Source organism: Oryzias latipes, chromosome 19 (assembly GCF_053564925.1).
Source record: "Oryzias latipes strain Hd-rR chromosome 19, Olatipes_Hd-rR_3.1".
NCBI lineage: Eukaryota > Metazoa > Chordata > Actinopteri > Beloniformes > Adrianichthyidae > Oryzias > Oryzias latipes.
This window is the reverse complement of record NC_136255.1, coordinates 4,615,495-4,635,070: the sequence shown is the minus strand read 5'-3', so window position 1 is coordinate 4,635,070 and position 19,576 is coordinate 4,615,495. Positions and strand designations below refer to the sequence as shown.

The 19,576-nt window shown below is 47.2% G+C and overlaps 1 protein-coding gene across 6 annotated transcripts in view; it reads right to left on the bottom strand.

The window, feature by feature from the left end:
• Positions 1-2,146: 2,146 nt before the first annotated feature.
• Positions 2,147-19,576, bottom strand: part of abca5 (ATP-binding cassette, sub-family A (ABC1), member 5) — a 28,869-nt gene continuing 11,439 nt past the window's right edge. For 4 of the 6 annotated variants that reach the window (XM_004080673.5, XM_078938111.1, XM_011488467.4 and 1 more), the window contains 28 exons: positions 18,452-18,510; positions 17,961-18,247; positions 17,721-17,840; positions 17,505-17,643; positions 17,220-17,310; positions 16,986-17,125; positions 16,763-16,882; positions 15,078-15,279; positions 11,281-11,447; positions 11,088-11,215; positions 10,736-10,873; positions 10,545-10,658; positions 10,175-10,345; positions 9,989-10,102; positions 9,780-9,914; positions 9,618-9,686; positions 9,455-9,546; positions 8,281-8,404; positions 8,088-8,205; positions 7,930-8,021; positions 7,195-7,370; positions 6,972-7,047; positions 6,806-6,900; positions 4,307-4,426; positions 4,080-4,232; positions 3,857-3,936; positions 3,694-3,749; positions 2,147-3,233 (listed from right to left, as the gene is read on the bottom strand). In XM_004080673.5, the coding sequence (XP_004080721.1) occupies positions 3,099-3,233; positions 3,694-3,749; positions 3,857-3,936; positions 4,080-4,232; positions 4,307-4,426; positions 6,806-6,900; positions 6,972-7,047; positions 7,195-7,370; positions 7,930-8,021; positions 8,088-8,205; positions 8,281-8,404; positions 9,455-9,546; positions 9,618-9,686; positions 9,780-9,914; positions 9,989-10,102; positions 10,175-10,345; positions 10,545-10,658; positions 10,736-10,873; positions 11,088-11,215; positions 11,281-11,447; positions 15,078-15,279; positions 16,763-16,882; positions 16,986-17,125; positions 17,220-17,310; positions 17,505-17,643; positions 17,721-17,840; positions 17,961-18,247; positions 18,452-18,510 (3,511 nt within the window). In that variant the 3' untranslated portion in view covers positions 2,147-3,098. The remainder of the gene's footprint in view (positions 3,234-3,693; positions 3,750-3,856; positions 3,937-4,079; positions 4,233-4,306; positions 4,427-6,805; positions 6,901-6,971; positions 7,048-7,194; positions 7,371-7,929; positions 8,022-8,087; positions 8,206-8,280; positions 8,405-9,454; positions 9,547-9,617; positions 9,687-9,779; positions 9,915-9,988; positions 10,103-10,174; positions 10,346-10,544; positions 10,659-10,735; positions 10,874-11,087; positions 11,216-11,280; positions 11,448-15,077; positions 15,280-16,762; positions 16,883-16,985; positions 17,126-17,219; positions 17,311-17,504; positions 17,644-17,720; positions 17,841-17,960; positions 18,248-18,451; positions 18,511-19,576) is intronic. The other 2 variants (XR_013651771.1, XR_002872187.2) reach the window with 1 other exon arrangement.

Here is a 19,576-nt window from a genome sequence, read left to right as displayed (position 1 = left end):
CCTCATCCGGGTGCTTCAATTAGAGTAGCGGTATTGTGGTATTGCAGATGACCCCGCTCCCAACGTTAGTGTGCCTCCAAGGGACGTCAGTTTTCTGATTATTTCACCTATTTATTCCCGAATTAAAGCCTCAAGGCCGTGTCACAGCCACTATGTACATTTAGCGCCTATTGCACGCATGAAAACTGGTCATACGTGAAAATACGTGCCAAAAGTGATAAAAGTTGTGGTTTTTGCATGAAATTTTGACTAATGCACCATGTTAAAGTACTGAAGTACAAATAAACTATGCAAAGAACACGTGAATCAACAAAAACATGAACCGTGCGTGATTATTGGATTGTTTATATGCCATTCATTAGAGATTCAATTAAGTCTTTTTAACGTGAAATGTGCGCCATAGACGCGACATAAAAGGTGGTACAAGTTCGAAAAGCCTGTTTCGTGGAACGGTCGTGGAAAGCCAAACATTTGTGTATGCATCTCGCAAAAATCACCCACAATTGCATAAGATTTACCTAACAATTGTATACAAACTTCGTAAAATACAAAATAAACTGCGTATTTCTCAACCGACCAAAACTTTTGATCAGCTCAAAACTGAATTCACGTAAAGATCCGTCAGCTGAAACCCTCGACAGATGTCTGCACACACTTGGGAATTACATTTATCACGCATGGATCACGAAAGTTTGAAACTTCATAAGTGGAAAATGCGCTAAATGCACGTACTGGCTGTGTGACATGGCCTCCAAGCCCAGTGCTTATCCGTCAGGGGCCAGTTTCAACTGTTCGGGCTGACACAAGCATGGCGTCTTTCATATATGACGAAGCGTGTGGGCTGGAATGTGGGCTCTACTGCGTCTGAGATCATCACACGTCTGTCCGACACAGTCCAAGGGCGTCCGACATCACGTCTTCGTGAAAAGTAAACGTCCTTCCTTGAAGCCTCAGATTGGAGGGAAATCTCTTCCTGCTCTCGCCGAGGACAAACGCTTCGTCTTCTCTTTCCTCCTTTGCCCCTCCCAAGGCTCCTATCCTGTCTTACCCCAGACCTGAATTTACTTATTCTGGTCCAGACTCCGACAATGGATCTGATCAGCTGGTCTCTGAATTCGATCGACAAAGTTTTTTCCACGCTGAGGAACGGGGAAGCGGACCCGTCCTGCCCAGAGGGGACCCACGCCGTCGGATACACCAACGACCCGTGGGGCCAGTGGAGGCTGGTGTGCCTGTCCCAGCTGTCTGTGGAAGACGTTGAAGATGTGTATCTATTCGGATTCATGGTCATCGGATTCCTCGCGATTGGGATCGCAGGATTCGTGATTTACCGGGCAGTCTCGGAGGAGAAAACGGCGAGAGGCAAGCCGCCCGAGCTGTGTGGAGAGATCCTTGAAGAAGTGAGGACTCTGAGCGAGAAACTGTCCCAAACTGATCAAAGGCACTGGGCTTTGCTGAGTGCCCGCGACCTTTGAACTTGAGCGGAAAATGGATAACAACTTGGAGCGGCTTTCTGCCCGGATTGAAGGGAGGCTGGCCTAAACAGCCAACAACCCAGACTGACCGGACTTCGGAGATTCCGTTAGACCGGTCAAGGACAGAACAAGCGGGACAACAACTGCTGCTGGTGCCAGAGAGACTTTTATCTAATCGGACTCCCCTGAGCTGAGACTGCTGCCCTTGGTTCTGCCAAAACAAACCGGCAGCAGCTGATGTGAGGAAGAGGAGGAGGACGTCTTCTTGACCTCTGCATTCCTGTTCCCTCCCTCCCCTCCCGGGAATCGTCTGGACTGCACCTCTGGACGCAGCAATGTCCTTCCTGTGCCGTGTTTCTGGTCATGTTGAGCTTTTCCTTGTATCGACACATTGTTCTCAGCGTGAAGTTGTGACGTTTGTCACCAATGACGTGTCGACTCAGCGAGGAGCGCCTCTTCATTCCAACCTTGCTCTGTATTCCTAAAAAAGTGGCTTTAAGGAAGTTTTTAATCATAACAGACTTATTTTCCCCCTAAAGCTACGGTACTGAAACTAATGTCAGCATTGGCTGAATGACTTCTTGTGAGATGAATAAAGTTCTGTTGCAGAATCAAGTTACCAGCAGTTTTCAGTTCTGGTTCACGTTGAAATGAGTCCCTTAGAGAACGGCTCACCTTATATCGTTTATTTGTGAAAGGTTCACACAGAGCCCGTCCCCCACAGATCTTTACTTGGAGGAGGGGGGGGGGGGGGTGACAGAAATACGACTAAACCACAAAGGAAAGTCAGTGCACAGACACGCTTATAAATACTTGATAAGTTAAATGACGGGTATAAAAGTTCCCAGAAAAAGTGCAATTTTACAACCACCAAAATGAAAGTAATCGCTTCAGACTCCTTTCCCCGTAGATCCAAACCCGCGAGGCTCCGCAGAGGAAAGGTTCAGCTCCAAACGGATGCAGCAGGTCTCGCTGTTTCTGAACACACAAGACTTCAGTGAAAAATCACTCAGTGGTAAACGTGTAAACAACCATGGAGGACAGAAATAATGTTGGAGTGACACCAAAAACGCCTTAAAAAGAGAAAACAGAAATCCCTTTGCACCGTCGTTTTCACCTGAATCAAAAGTTACAATTAAATCCTAATATTGCACCAACAGAGCAGCTCTCCAGCAGAGGCTCACCTGTGCAGCAACCGTTAACCAAGGCAGGTGAGGGACACGCCCGGCTCTGAAAGGGTTCAAAGTGGAGCCCTTAGGAGGCTCCTCCCCCCAGAGGCCTGGTGGCCCAACAGAAGCGTCCTGCTGCGTGTCTGGGGTTAGAGGGGGCTCTGCTGCAGAAAACAGCAGATGAGTGTGCTGGTGAAGAAAGTTTTCTGGAACATCGCCGTTGTGGGAGCGGCGGGGGAGGAGGAGCTTTGCTTCCCCCGTGGAGGAGTCAGTTCAGTTAAAAACAACAAAAAGAAGACAGAAGGCAAAACGCCTCTGCGTGAGGGCGGGGCCTCCTGCAGAGGCGAAGTTCAGAGCCCGTAAGAACGGACCGGGCCAGCACGCCGCGGGCCACCTGTGTTGCAGGCGGAGCTCCTCCAAGGTTGGGGCGTAGTCCCCGTCAGGCGTGGGGGGGTCAGAGCTGCTGAACGACGCTGTCGGCGTGGTTGGTGGGGGTGTCCTGCTGCAGCCGGTGCCACTGGAAGGTGGTGCTGGGGAAGCCCGGCTGGTCGTCCTCGTTCTCCTGCTCCTTAGCAAACTCCATGAACACCTGAGGAGCAGAACGGGTGGGGGGAGCTTTAGTAGAGACGCTTTGCCCATAAGTGTGTCATTGAGACACGTTCACAGAAAAAGTTTTTTGCTGTTTTTATTCGTTTTCTAAAGATGGGGGACATATACCAAGAAAATTAGGATTAAATTCACATTTCTGAGTATTTCCTTATCCAAAGTCTTGTGAATCTGGAGCTTAGGTGTGACGTAGAACGAGCTCCTGTAACGGGGAGGGGAAGGGGAAGGGGGTGTGGGCTTGCTCCGCACCACAACAGAGAGGTAAATTTCCGACAAACATCTGCCGCTCTGCAGAAACTATATCCAAGAAAGTGATAAAGGCTTTTGGATTTTGGCTAAGAACGGCATAATCATGATTAAAGGATCACTGGGAAGGATTTGAAGGTAGATCTGAAGATTTTACAGGAGTCATCAGCTCAGAGGAGCAGGTCTTCTTCACCCACCTGCTCTAAAGTGCACTGGGAGAAGTTATACTCCTCAAAGTTGAAGTTCTGCTTGGCTGGAAACAGCAGAAAGACAGAAGCACATCGACTCACATCAACTCCAAAGGAAAGGCTGATCTTTGAAATGTGATGGCATCCATGACCTGAACAGGACCGGACTTACCTCGCTCCAAGTGAGCGAAGGCTGAGGACAGAGACGAGACGTCCTCCATGGGAATCTTGTAAACCATCAGAGTCGCAAAACTGAGGAAACAAGCACCAAGCTGTCAGACAGGAAGTGTGCTGTTCTGCAGCAGCAGCTTTGCATTCTGGGCTGTTCTGATGTTTGAATTCTGCCGTTTTTATGTTCATCTGCAGAGCTCAAACGTCTCACGCTAAGGTCTCACCTCTCCTGCCTCGCAGCATGAGGAAAGATCCGCAGGATCTCGTCGTGCAGATGCGCCACCTGCTGGAGGCCTGTGAGCTCCTCCCTGAGCTTCACCTCCAGGCTGTACCCGCGGCCGTACTTCCCTTTTAAATGCTGGATGGAGCCGATGCACCTGTTGGAGGGACGGAGCGTCAGTCTGCAGATCCTGCATTCAGAAAGCCGTGAGAGGCTGTTTTCAGAGCCGACCTCAGCTGGCCTGAAACCACGATGGCCACGCGGTCGCACACGGCTTCGGCCTCCTCCATGTAGTGTGTGGTGAGGACGGCTCCACGCCCGCAGTTCCTGAATGCAGCACGGATGGCCCTCCTGCAGAAACACGGGACAGAGGTGAAACACACACACACCGTGACAGCGGACCACACCGCTGCAGAAAAACACACATGGTTCCACACAATCATGTGTGACAGACATTTTCCCATGATCCTCTATGAAAGGTCCACTTATTTCCCTACAAGTTTTTAATCTTTGGCTCTTTTTCTTCTTGTTGATAAAGTCTGACCGGCTGACTTATCTCTTACTCTTTTGTCTCACTTAATGCGCCCTACAGATTTGTCTTCTATATGACAGAAGCACAAAAATGTTGCTTTAATACAGTGTTTTTCCTCTCTCTGGGTTCTCGTCGGCACCCGCCCTCCTCCCCGCTTTTTACTTGCATATTAGACACTCTGATTCATCTAGGGCCTTGTGGAGAGGGTCTGGTGGAGGGGGGCACGGTGAAACATCCGTGCTCACCTTTCGCTGGCCCCCCCCACAATTTTAACTTCCTCTGTAGACACACACACTGCATGCTAGCAGCACACACACGGCAAATACACACCAATCACAGAGGGACTCCGGAGTGGGGGGCTTTGCGGCTTGGCAGCGGTGGAGCCCCCCACACTGGTGACCTCCTATTTTACCTGCAGCACACACACAGCACTCCCACACCTCCATACATGGGTGGGGTCGGGGGGGGGGGCGGCCGGTCTTCACCCGCCTGGTCCTCTCAGGGCGGCCGGGCTTATGGGTTTCCTGTCGGCTGCGGGAGGGGTCGGGCATACGGCGCTGGGGGTCGGCCGGCTGGGGGGGGGGTTACTGCGTGGCGGCGGGGGTAGGGGGGTAACCAGATGATTGTGAGTATGTGTGTGTGAGTGCATGGGTAGGACCGACCTGGGGGCTGGCTCGCTGGGACCCTCTGGGGCTTTCCCTCCCCATCACAGAGAGGGGAGGGCACTGAGAGGGTTGGGGAGGGGGGGTCAGATATTATGGCGGGGGGGGGGGGGGGGTTGTAGTGCATAGGGTTTTAGGGGGGTGGCTGTGGGTGCGTGGCGATCCCTGGGTTATAATACGACAAAAAGGGGTTTATACAAATCTACACTCTAGTTTCTTGAAGCTATATAACCTCTTTTTGTGATAGTAAAACCTGTCCAACACAAAAAGCCTTCAGCTCTAATCTGTTTGCTCAGCTGTTGGACAGAACAAGTTAAAAAAAACAAAAAAAAATACAGTGTTTTTCAACCTTTTTTGAGCCACGGCACACTTTTACCTTGACAAAAATCCCGCGGCACACCAGCATCCAAAAAAAAAAAAAGAGGAGAAACTCAGTCTGTATTGATCTACAGTCCCTCCACAATCTCACATGCATTTTTGTGATAACTGTGGCAGAAAAAGCTGGAAGCTGCAGCTGTTTATTCTAATAGATGTAATAAAAGTGAAGTAAGAAGATTTAAAAACTGTTTGATGTGTGTTCGTTGTCGTTTCGAGACGTTAGGAGGAGAGACTCATTGTGCGCTAAGCCGCTGTTACTTTAACCCAATGCATTATGGGAGATGTAGTGCAAAAATCTGCCGAACGCAGACAGACTAGCATCTCTGAGCTTCATTGTTTTGTTCGCTTGTTCCACGGTCTGACACCGGATTCTGTGGAAAGCTGCACAGCTAAAGACGAGCTTTAACTGGTATTTTTGGTGGAACTGAGAGACTTTATGAGCAGAATCCGAACAAGGAAGTGAAGAATTTAACCACTTCTGATTGGTCAGACTGATGACGTGTGATTAAACCTCCAAGAATGATTGGTGGAGACAGTTAAAGGGGAGGGACTTTTCAGAAAATGGCTTTAGTTGCAGCTGAATCGCGGCACCGTCATTCTTATCAAAATGTCTTTAATAGAATCAAATAAACACAAAGAAAAAAGTATTTTATGATCTTTCATATTCTAACTACTCAGTGTTTTATCAGGGCCTGTTTGGATGAACAAAGAGCTGATATCCTGGAGATGGGAAATGTTTTTAGATCAATTAATGAGGGTAATGTCCGACGGCACACCTGACCATCTCCCACGGCACACTGGTTGAAAAACACTGCTTTAATAGACGGCGCGCCCTATAATGTTCTATGGTGCAGACAATACTGTCGTTCTTTTCTTCCACATTAAAAACATCTTTTTTTGTTTACCTCCAATCTTTTATATAAGAATGTGAATTTAAACACCGATTTAGACAGATCCTACTGATACTCCTCCTACTGACCATTTTGGTTCACATTCCAAATTACCATGGCAACGAAGCCAAACTAGAAAGTACCCATCTATATAAAACTGTTTAGCCTGAGTTTGTGTCACTTAAGCCACGACTTTGTAAGGATTCCCGCCTCATGAAATAGACTTCTGGGCACTGTTAGTTTAGTAGAAAGGCCTGGTTCCACTCACCACATGCGCTGTTTGGACTTTGGATCCATCCCGGCTGACGGCTCATCCAGCAGAACAATCTGAGGGTTTCCAATCATGCTCAAAGCGAAGCACAGCTGCAGAAGTAGAAGCAAAGGTTGGTGGACACAGCAGAACAGCAGAGACTCCTGAGCTCTACAGGACTCGCCTTGCGCTTGACTCCTGCTGACAGACTCTTGGCTTGTTTGTGCAGGTGATCGTCCAGCTCCAGAGCTTTCGCCACACTGACAACGCAAACAACACACGTCGGCATTATGACCTAAAAACGGTTGTCGTCGTGGCTTTTTGCAGAGCCTCGATTGTGAATGGGTGTCTTATAAAAAAGTGTTGAAGACAGTTGTAATAAAGGTGCAGACGCCCTGAAGACCCACCGTTTGATGATCCCGGGCACGTCGTGTCCTCTCAGGCCTTTCACGGCAGCGTAGACCTCCAGATGTTCCTGCAGAGTGATTCTGGGCCACAGAGGGTTCACCTGTGGACAGTAGCCCACATGTTCCATGGGGAGGTCTGCAGGACGGAAGTCAGTGCCGTAGTCCCCAAACAGCACCTGGACATGATGAGTGAGGCACAGCATGACGCATGTTAGAGTCTGTGGCTGTCAGAGCACGGCCATGTCTCCTTAAAGTCCAGCTCCAATCACAGCTTGATCTGTTGTCAAAGGAATCCCAGTGGTCATTTTGTTCCGACAGCCGATTTTAGCCAAAATCAAAAAACCTTCTGAGACATAGTTTCTGCAGAGCGGCAATAGCTCTTTGGAAATTCACCTCTGAGTTGTGGAAAGGACTGTTGGGGTCGAGAAAGCCCGCCACCCTTCCCGCCACCCATTACCAAGGTATCTGTTTATACTTTTCCCTGCTAGCTCACAGCCTCTCACACCCCCCCAACATAACATTATCGTGCAACATAAACGGCGAGCAGTATCAGAGGTAACCAGCCGTATCTGCTCCTGATTCACAACTATTTGAATAAAGAAATACTTTTAAATTCCTTTCTAAATGTCCTTTATTAGAGAAAACACCACAAAAGTATGTTAAAAACACCAAAAAGACCGTTTTCATTGGAGTGGGTCTTTACAGACATTAGGATGGGGGGGTTCAGTTATGTACCTGGCCCGCCGTGGCCTCAGTGTCACCCGACAGCAGGTGCATGATGGTAGTCTTCCCTGCTCCATTGGGACCGAGCAATCCCAGCACCTCCCCTAAATGAGCAGCAGGTTAGCTTACAAAGAAAAGATGCAGCAGATTGACATCTACTATAGATTTACCTTTTTGAACACAGAAGGAGACGTTCTTAATGACATCTTTGGTGTTTTTGCTGAAAGAAAGTCCTTCTTTTCTCCCTTTAAACCGCTTCCTGAGGTTGCTCACAACTATGGCCGGCTTCTACATGGACAAAGGCGTGTTTGGTTTAAAAACGACTCCCTCTCACCAGGGACGGGGAAAGGCACATTTACCGACCTCCTGACAGGACTGGCACGTGAGGGCTTCCTTCACTCTGGCCTTCTCCATCCGAACATCCTCATCTTCATCCTCTCCTTCATCTGGACCCCGCTCCAGCTTCAGTTTTTGCTTTGATGAGATCCTTCAAAAATCAGAGCAACAGCCAGAAAGACAGTTTTTTTGAGCGGAACATTCCTGCGCTAACATTAGCTCAATATAATTGTGTTCTTTACATTAGCAGATAAAGCTCGTGAGGCTGGCAAACCGGCTTTTACTACATTTATATTTGATTCATTTATTATTGACTATTTAAAAAAAAAAAAATGTCCGGTGAACCACAGCTGTTCTTTTTCCTGATTAATGCAAAAAATTGGTACATTTTACTTGGAACAAAAGTTAAAATTGCAGCTTTTCCGTCTTTTAATTTATTAAACGCATCTGTAGGTGTTTACGAGAATTAGGGCCACCTTAAAAAATAAAAACAACGCATTGATGAGAACAAAAAGTCGTAAAATAATGAGAGAAAAAAATCATAAAATTATGAGTGAAAGAGTCAATATTTTACAGTAACAAAGTTATAATTTCAAAGATTATGAATCCAGAATTTACTATCCTAAAGTCATAAATCTATTTGGCAAAAGTCTGTTTACTAAGAAAAATATAATGGACAACAACAAAAAAACCTATTTTGTGTTTTAGTAGAGAAATAAAGCGCATTGCAAGCAGTTACTTCAGCATTGGTGTCACTGATAAGATGAGTCTTTTGGTGAGTCAACAGTTAAAGGACATTGGAAAGAATTGGCGGTAAACTGGGCGTCTTCAGAAGATGTGGTGGATTTCTGGCGAGCGCACCCCCTTTACGTCATCAGCAGAATATTATCAGAGGTCTAAATGCATGATGGCACATGGACTCCTATGAACTAAGGCCTAATGGCCTCACCATAAAGGGCTGTATTGATGTGGATGGAGGCTTACACAACCAACTAGCCTATATTTGCTAAAAAGCATGACTTTTGTAAAACTACGACTTTTTCTCATAAATTCATGACTTTATCTCAAAGGTTTATTCATTTTTAATGGCGGCCCTAAACTCTGTCGTAAGTCCTTGACATTAATCTTAGCCTGAACTGGTATCGATTCTCTTTTGTCCAACCAGCCAACTGTCAACTCGTATGGAGCGATCTGAGGCCACCTGCACAGCCGGTTGTCCTTTAGGCCCCTCCCTCCATAACGCATCTCCAGCCAGCGGAGCAGAAAGAGCAGTACGATGCACTGCAGGTAGGGCTGAGAACAGAGAGCCACACAGTCAGCTTCCAACCCAGCATCAGCATCCGGAGAGCCGTCCAGACACCTACCGATATGACGGAAATGAGCAGGCTCTTCCACCACGAGTTCTCCTCATAGAAAGAAGGCAAGAAGGTGGCCTGAGGAGAGACAACATCAGCAGCACAGCAATGAGACATGACGCTTCCAACACGGATCACAGGAAAGCGGCACCGCTTTGTGTTCGGCTCCACCTTGGTAACGCAGCTCAGGCAGCCCATGAGTGGGTAGAGTGGGTTGAAGAGGCACAGGACGTTGTGCAGTGATCTGGTCAAGTCAGGGCTTTCGTTCACAAACAGCTGAACCATGGAGACAGACACCACGCACACCTGCAGCACAAACCAGCAGCTAAAGCAGGAACAGCGGGACTTCCTCTCAGTTCAGTCTGCTTCGCAGAGCATACCATCATGGAGATGAAGGAAAAGAAGTCCTTGTTGTTCTGGACCCGTGTGAACCCAAAGGTGAAGATGTAGGTGAAAAGGATCATGGCTGGGCCAAAGCCCACCGTGCACAGGACCTGAGCGCAAAAAAATGAGTGTTAGACCGAGTGTTGGACCACATGCTGACATTCTGCAGCAGAGGCACAGACCACACAAGCCAGGTTGGTGGGGGTGAGCAGGTGGCCTGAGTGGAAGGAGAAGAGGACCAGGTTCATACAGGACAGGATCACGTAGAAGAAGGGGATGTCCACGGCCGCCTGACCGCACCAGTACGCCGATGGCAGCAGACCGGAGACTCGGAGCGTGGAGCGACACTTGATCTGAGGAGAAGAAACACCAGCTCGTTTCCATGGTAACAGAGCATGCTCAGATGACATCACCTCCATCAAAGCAGGTCAGTCCCGCTCTTTGTTCTTAAATGTTTAGACCACCACAACAGACAACTCTTCAGTCCTAATGTGATGACGCTGAGCTGTAAAGTCCAGTTTAAAATGATCCATCAGACGTGAACAGGTTTACCTCTTGGTCTCGCGTGTGATCCATTGCGAAATACGCCGGCATCCCCCCCGCCAGCATTCCCAACATGATGGCCTCGATGAAGACCAGGGCGTACAAGGCGGCGTCCGGGATTTTCTGCAGGACAAGCAGCTGAGCTTTTGAGTCTGAATCCGTATTCACCTCAAAGCTGTGCATCCCTCAAGCTCACTCACAAAGTCAAACGGTTTGGTCCAGGTTCGGATCTGGCCGGTTCCGTTCAGTCCTCTCAGGACAGCATTGCTCAGGATGTTGACCACCATTGGCAGAGCGTGCACAGTGGTGCTGTTGAAGGCCATGGTGTACTGGAAGTCCTGCAGGAGCAAAGAGTTCCAAAAGCAGGGTCTTAGACGGTGGAGCATCCTTCCAAAAAAATAAATAAACCCACTACCATGCTACAGACTAATAAAAATAAAATGTTCACATTCTATTTGCAAAAAATGAGCTTCCAACACTTTGAAGCTGCACTTTGAAGCTCCTCCTCTCTTGCTGGATTCAGTCAGAATCAGACAGATTAGGTATGAAGACCTTTTTGGGTCGAGTGACACGGATGGCGGCGCTGTGAGGAGCTGCAGACATGTAGTCGCTCTGCGTCATCAGCTCCACTTGGATATCCTGAGACTCCAGGTTGTGGAGAAAGTCAGAGATGTCAGAGCCTGTAAAAACAGAGAGAATCAGCTCATCTGCACTCTGCAGCCTTTAACCAGCCCTGCAGACTCACCGGTGGAGTTCTGGACCAGTAGGGGGGTTTGATATCTCCTGGACACCTGGTTTCTTCTGAGGAGGTAAACAGGCGAAAGCTGCCGCTCCGAGGAGTTGAACTGGATGTGCCCGGTGACCACAGACACGACGAAGACGGCAGCAACGAAGAGCAGGAACAAGGTGAGTCTGCAAGAAAAGAGACACTGCGGCGTGAACACCGGCCTCCTGATGGTCCTGCTCAAATAGAAACTGAGGAGCTCACGAGAACATGAGGTCTTCAGATGAGACTTAATGAGAAAACAACAAAAAACAACGAACAGTATTTCACAAACGAAAGTAGAACCCCTCTCTGTGGAAACAACTCTTTGACACAATGAAAAGTATCTAATGTTTATGTAGTAAAGGAGTTTAAAAGTAATTTTCCTTCAAAATAACTCAATAGCCAAACCCCTGGTGACAAAAGTGAAAATGCTCAATGTTGTGTGTCCACCATTATTGTCCAGGACTGCCTCAACTCTCCTGGGCATGGCGTTCACCAGACCTTCACTGGTGAAATCATCTTCCATGCCTCCATGAAGACTTCAGAGACTTTAAGCTCCTCCGCCTTCCTTTTTAGGACATCCCAAAGATGTTCATAGGGTTTCAATCTGGAGACGTGCTTGGCCAGTCCATCACCTTTACTCTCACTCCCTTAAGTGTTTGGGGTTATCATGCAGGAATACTGCCCTGCGGCCCACACTTGTCTTTGTAAAAGTTAAAGTCCCATTATCTGTCACACACACTTAGGTGGGTGAAACTTGCTCTCCACATTTGACCCATCCCCTGGAAGAGTGAGCTGCAGACACAGGAACCATTTGGTGGTTTAAATCCTTAATGCTGATGGCATTGGATCCCATTTTTAGTATGACTCGGCCTGGATTTGAACTCACAGCCTTACAGTCACAGGGCAGACACTCTACCACAAGGCCACTGACCTGTACTCCTCACCTGGTTGACACCAGAAGCGTGCAACATCATCTGAACCAAATAGGTTTATCTTGGTCTCCTCAGACCACAGGACATGTAATCCATGTCCTTACTCAGCTTCTCTTCAGTAAACTAATTCCGGGCTTTCTTCTTTAGAAAAGGCTTTCGTCCAGGACAACAGCCATGGACAGCTATTTGATGCAGCGTGCGGCGTATTGTCTGATCACTGACAAGCTCACCTCCCCATCCCTTTTAACCTCTGCAGCAATGCTCGAGGCATTCATATGTCTGTGTTTCTAAAACCACCTTTGGACGTGACGCCAAGAACGTACACTCAACGTCTTTGGCCGAACTGAGACGAACCGGTCTTTTTAAACGGCAGGATGGTCCTTAAAACTGCAACACAGTTTCAGGGTGTTTGGAATCTTCTCATGTCCAAGGGCATCTTTATGTAAAGCTTTACTTCAGAGCTTCTGAGGATTGTTTGGCATGAGATTCCTGCTGTAACCGCCCATGTGTCGACATGTCCTTGGGTAAGACACTGAACCCCACATTGCTTCTGGTGGTTATAGGTTGGCACCAGTGTTTGGCAACGGAGCCGCCATCAGTGTGCAAATGTGACTAAAGTGCTTTGGACCTTTAAGGGAGGTAGTAAAGTGCCGTCCAAGTATACACCATTTACTATTTATTGATGCTTGTAATAGGAGTTATATACATTTTAACTGCAATACAAGATGAACACCGACTACTTTTCATTGTGTCAGTCTCATGAAAAGATTTAAATAAATATCAGTAAAAATGAGAGGGGTGTACTTACTTTTGTGAGACACTGTAAATATATCAAAGAAGGTTTGCAGGTCTGGTTGTGTAAAGCTCAGTAGATTGTAAGTACCGTAATTTCCGGACTACAAGCCGCTACTTTTTTCCTGCGCTTACAGCCGTGCGGCTTATTCAGTGACGCGGCTAATTTATGGATTTTATTGGCGGACGCCGTGTACGTATTTTCGGACACAGTGAATGGTTTGAGTTCTCTATCTAACACCAAGCACAAGTCATTTATGTTTCAACACGCCTCCAAGCAGCCAAACAGCATGGACCTCACTTCAGGTCTTAGACACTTCAGTCATGGTTCAACAAAACGAAACACGCATGTCCAGCCGCATCCCAGAATCCTTTGGTGCCATTAGACACAACGTGCACGTGATCGCCGCTACAATATGATGAAGCTTTCAAGTTAAAAGCAATCGTTAATAGCAGCGTGAAAAAATCCACCATCACCAACGGGTTTGGAAAAGCCGGTCAGCTGCGTGACGGAGAGAACAGCGCATGGAGTGCATTTACCTCTGAGTCATAGTGACTCGGCTGGCTGCACGAAAATATATGGGAATAATATCAGCCTTTATTTTGTCGGGACACGACTGGAAACACAAATTGACGTGGTCGTTTTAACGGTTATTAAGGACTGAGCGGAGTTTTGCATTGAAACGCTCACAGCCTCCGTGTGAGCTGGAGACATGTCCTGCTGCTCATCACATAGAGCTGCGGGGCCGATGGCAGTCTGAAGGCTCCCACACGTAACAACGCATCCGCCCCTCATACACAAAACGTACAGTATTAAGTCCGATTGCTCTGCACAGACACGATTTGCTCTGTTCACCGGCGCAATGGGGATGAAGAGCTCCTCCTTGAAGCCGCCCTGGCCAGAGCTGTCGGAGTAGATAGGAAGGGGAGACGAGGAGCGCGCGGGGCGAGCGCAGAGCGCAGAGGCGTCGAGCCATTTTGCAGGCTGCAGCCAGGGCTTACTGGAGGCGTCCGCGGAGCAACAGTGTTTGTTGTGGAAGGAAACTTCTGACCCACGCGCCGCGAGGAGGCGCGCGTATCGCGCTGAGGCGCGCGCTTTTCAGTCGCCGCTGCTCTATTTTACCGGTGTGTTTTTTAACCAGCCCTGTTACTCCCATAACGCTGCCGCGACACAAGCGGAAGGAGAGCTTTTCCCGTTCACCCCTCCATCCACTGGTGATACTTGCTCATTCTTAAACACGTACAACAGAATGGCGAGCCGGGCGTTGGCCCCGCCTTTAGCCCCTAAGACTCATGGGAAATGTGGGATCGCGGATGTAAATTTCCTCATCATAACTGAGGGATGTAATGTTGATTATATGGTTACTGTTTGTAATTTTATGTATGATACCTAGATTGTCAATAAGTTAAAAAAATAAAAAATAAAATAAAAATCATAACTGAGGAACTTGTGAACAGAATAGAGGTGCATACTGTTTGGCAGATGCAGATATATTTAAATACATGAGCCTGAGGCAAAACTGACTCCACGTACTGTGTGCTAATAAATCACACTTGCTCTGTGAGTCAGGACCTGATCCGTCAGGATTACAATGTTGCCTAAATCATGTGGCTTGTACTCCGACGCGGCTTGTGTATGTGTAAAATTAGGTAAACACGTGAAAATAGGTGGGTGCGGCTAGTAATTGGGTGCGCTTTGTAGTCCGGAATTTACGGTAAATGTGTTCAAATGAAAGCAAAATGAGTGAAGTCCCCACATTCTGGAAAAGTGCTGGTGACTTCAGAACAGTGGCACCTGTGATGAAGAAGCAGCTTAAAGTTGAGGACGTTTCTGTCAAAGACGGCGACTAGACTCTTAAACAAAGGCAGTAAAAGGTGTATCCTAAAACATCAAGATACACAGACTCAAATTTAAGCTGGGACCTCAATTATTTCTTAATCATTTTCAGATTTTCATATGAGGAAGGAGTAAATAAAGACTGGTGTCAGAATCTGCAAATCTGGAGCCCTCATCACCGTCTTAGAACACGTGGATTTTAGAGAACTCACGTGTGAGCAAAGGCCTTCCACTCCCGGTACATGTTGAGCATGTGCAGCCAGGCCACCGTGCTGAACTGCTGACCCCAGAGGGCTCGACCCGACACCGTGTCCATCCCGCTGTCTGAGAAGGCAAGTAGCCGCTGGTCTGCGTCGTCCACACAGACACCGTCGGCCTCCTCCTCCGTCTGCTCCCTACTGAACACGCTGTAGTCTGCAAGCCGACACAACAACAGGAATCTGTTTCTCTTTACCGCCGCAAAGGGATGGAGAAGTTTGTGTTCAGGACAGATAGAGTGACACAGTGCAAGATGATTACATCCTATAATCTGAAAGAGATCAGCGACAGCAAAGTCAGAACTGGGGAGTCAGAACTGGCGTTCCTGCCTTCCACGGAAACTCTGCTGCGTCTTCTTGACTGTCGGAATTCGTTTTCCAGCTTCCTCCACTTGTGAACCATGGATTCATTCATCTTGAATTCTCTTGCAGATGTTGCCATGTTCCTCCATGTAGCTGATAGCATCCAGTTTAAACTGAGCTCTATAAGCGTCTCTTTACATTTTCAGGGTTTCCGACACGATGTCTTTCTGCATTATTCACATGCCTGCACTTCTGTACTATTCGGGGGGTGGGGGTGTCTTCTTTCACGTCCTCACTTCCCTCCTTACCGCCCTCATGCTGTCCTCTCCTACATCCTCTTTACCAAAGTCACACAACAACACATCAGGCCGTACATTTTGGAGAAAATGTAAGACTCTTAAGTGCGCTTTATGGTCGTGAAAACACGGTTTATGAATTTATGGACAAAAGACAAAGACTACAGCAGATGAATAGTACACAGTGTTTACTTTAACAGCCCATTTAGAGTAGAGCTGCGCTGCAGGGCACTAACCAGTCCACTAACCAGTCCACTTAATTCTCAAAATAAACAGATCCCAGTTGGTCCCTTTTTTCTTTTAACCTTTAAACAAAACAATTCTGTGAAGTAGTTTAAACAATCAGGCAAAACTAGTGCAATGATGATGATGACTATTCATGACAACATATCAATGGAATCATTTATTAGTTTCGGTTGCCTTTAAACATTATGGATTTATTCATTTATTTTTTAATCACGGTTTCCCAGAGTTGTAGACGGTGCCTCGGTAGTCGTCTTTCTGCTGTCTCTTCAATCTAGGTCGTTATTTCCATTAAGACAAACCAATAGAGAGACTTGCCGTCATTTTTAAACGTTTATTAAAAGAGTTATTGAGCTGTTGAACTGTTTTTGCACATTTCCTGCTCAAACTGCTGCCATAAAATGTCGGGATCCGTTCATGGTTTGTAGAATTCTACTAGGGCATTTATTGGAAGTGATTGGCTTGAAATACACAGCACTGATGGAAATAATAATACAATAAAGATCTGATGCCTGATTGGAATTCAACATCCAATTCCCGTCAAGTCTGAAACTACGATTTCCAATAACATGATCAGAAGGGGACGTCCATGGTTCAAACTTGAACTACTAGTGTGAATCCTGCACAAAACCCACACATACACGAGAAGAACAGGCAAATTCTACAGAGAAAAGACCCGGCTGGGATTTGAACCATCTCGCTGTGAGGCAAGAGTGCTAACCACTCCACCCCATGCAGCCTGCGCCCTTACCCAAGATGAATAGTTGACCGTCTGTCTAACATTTGGGTGATACTCACCAGCTTGATCCACGTCAAACTCTGCCTCCAAGCGCAGGAAAACATCTTCCAGCGTTGTCATAGAAACACCATAGTGAATGATTCCTGCCTGTGGCTGCGAGTCAAGCGCCGAGAACAGGTCTGCATGAGAAACCCCACCACGAAGATGTTATAGACTCACACTACGGCCCAAACGTTACTGTCTTTCAGCAGCAGGATAGGTCGGACTCTTGACCAGACTGACCTGGAAACGTGTTCACGCTTTCAAATGGCAGTGTGAATGTTAGCTCCGCCCCCTGCCGTCGGGACAGGTGTGCTTTGGGAGTGTGGCTCTGGACCAACGTTGTGATCTTGTCAGCATCGCAGTCCTCTTTGATAGACATGCTGCAATGGTCCGTCACAGATAAACAGCAGTTAAGGGACACAAGCTGCAACTGGACTCTGAGCCCTTCTGAATAAGAAAGACTAAGTCACTGACCTGAGATGGTAGCCCACTCCACACTTGGTCTTCAGGTACAAGGAGGAGCCCACACATTTAAGCTGCCCATGTGAAATCACAGCTTTCCGATCTATGAGGAGGGACAAATAATTCAAAATGACTCTATTAACTGTTCTCGGGTGTAAACGTTGACTTGGTCCGCTGTCCCTGTCAATCACATGCTTATCATGTTAAGCATGCCATGCCATGAGATCAGCTGCACATCTGTGCAGTACGTTCCTGTAGTGTCGCCTCTGCTTTCCCCGTGTTTGTCGGACTGCGTACCTGCGAGGATGTCTGCCTCGTCCATATAGTGCGTGCTGAGCACAATGACCCGGCCGGCGCGGCGGCTCTTCAGCAGAGACCACACCTGGTGCCGGGAGCTGGGGTCCATACCCGCTGTGGGTTCATCCAGCAGCAGGACCTGGCAAAAGGCACACAATCTCAACACCGAACCCCTGACGGCCCGCCAAGCACAGAAACTAAAGACCGTCTCCATACTTTGGGATCCCCGAGGATGGCGATGCCCACGGAGAGCTTCCTCTTCTGGCCTGCGCTGAGATTCTTGACCTGAGCGCTCCTTATTTTGTCCAACTCGAGATCCTTCAGCACTTTGCTAACCTGTTGATCAAACACAATACTGCTCAGCACCAAACAACAACAGTAGTTACGAGAAACTGCATGCGTACATATGCATGACCACAACGCTAAACTCTGAAATGAAAGCCTGCATCTGCTCACCTCCGAGTCCACGTCTGCTGGCGGGATTCCTTTGATGGCGGCAAAAACACCAAGGTGCTCCTCCACGGTGAGCACGTCGAAGACGATGTTAAACTGCGGACAGACTCCCACCAGCTGCTTCATCTCTGCGCCATCTGCCATCTCTGTGATTGGAGAGCCAAACATGGAGGCGGAGCCTGTTGTGGGGGGGCAGATGCCACACAGGATGCTCATAAGCGTGGATTTCCCAGCCCCGCTGTGCCCCAGAAGAGCGGTGATCTGGCCCTCGTAGATGTCAAAGGTCATGTCTAAGAAGTCCGGAAAGAGAATAATCAGAAAAACCCAAACATGTTCTAGTTCTGCTGCTTCAAAGAGCCACTCCAATCATAGTTTTACAAAAGCATTCCCAGTCATTTAGTTATGATTATGTGGTTTCTCCACAGAAAAATGCATCAAGAACAGGTTTTTGATCAGAGTTGGTCTTTAATTCTGCTCCGGCTAAATGCACAGACCTTTCAGAGCTTCTACCATGCCGTCCTTGTCCTTGAAAGATTTCCCGATGTTTGTGATCCTGTCAAACACGCAGAAAGAAGAACAGAGACACAGTGGGTCAGCCGAGAGAAACAGGTCCTTCAAATCCACCAGATGAGAGACCCGGAGCCTCATTTACAAAGACCTCCAAGCAAAACAAAGCTGCATAAGGGACGAGGAAATATAAAAATACAAACCTTAATGCAAACATCAATATTTATGTTTTAAAAATCTGTGGAAAAAGAATAGCTGATTCACATTGGCACTTCATAATTCATAGGATTGAATCGGAAAAACTGTAGATATTTTCAATTGATAAATGTTTCACAATCTAATATATTGTGCTGTAATCAATGACCCACATGGTGCAATTCAATTCAATTCAATTTTATTTGTATAGCCCAAAATCACAACAACAGTCGTCTCGATGGGCTTCGAAGTAAAACATGAACTCAAAAGGATCACGAATACAAAGAGTTCAATAGAAAAATACTAAAATGAACTAACAAACTGACTAGGCTATACTGGCATCCCTGCCCTTAGACCCCCCTTCGCGGTAAGGAAAAACTCCCAAAAACCGGATTCCGTAAAAACGAAGAAACCTCAGGGGTGCCCACATGAAGGAGGGATCCTCCCCCAGGACGGACAGGCGATGTACCAGAACTCTTAGAGAAGAATTAACTTATCTAAATCTACAACTACATATATAAAAGTCCAGCAGACGAGCTTCATCCAGTCGTGGGTGCAAGAGCTTTACATTCAAAGAAATGATTCTATCCTTACAAACGCACAGTAAATTCATGAGAGAACACCGCCATAAATTGTAATCTTGTAACTAGAGCTGTACCTGAAATTGTTAGACTTGCATCTTTACCTGCCTGTTTTCCTTTCTTAGATACACAATCCTCCGTCTGTCAAACATATCTTATGTTTTTTTTTTTTGTTTTTTTTTCTTTCTTTTTTTTAACTTGTCCTGTCCAACAGCTGGGCAGACAGACGAGAGCTGAGGGCCTCTTGTGTTGGACATATTTTACTTTAACAAGAGGGGTTATTAATCTTCTGACAAACTAAAGGTATGTCTGAATAAACCCCTTTTGTAATTGAGG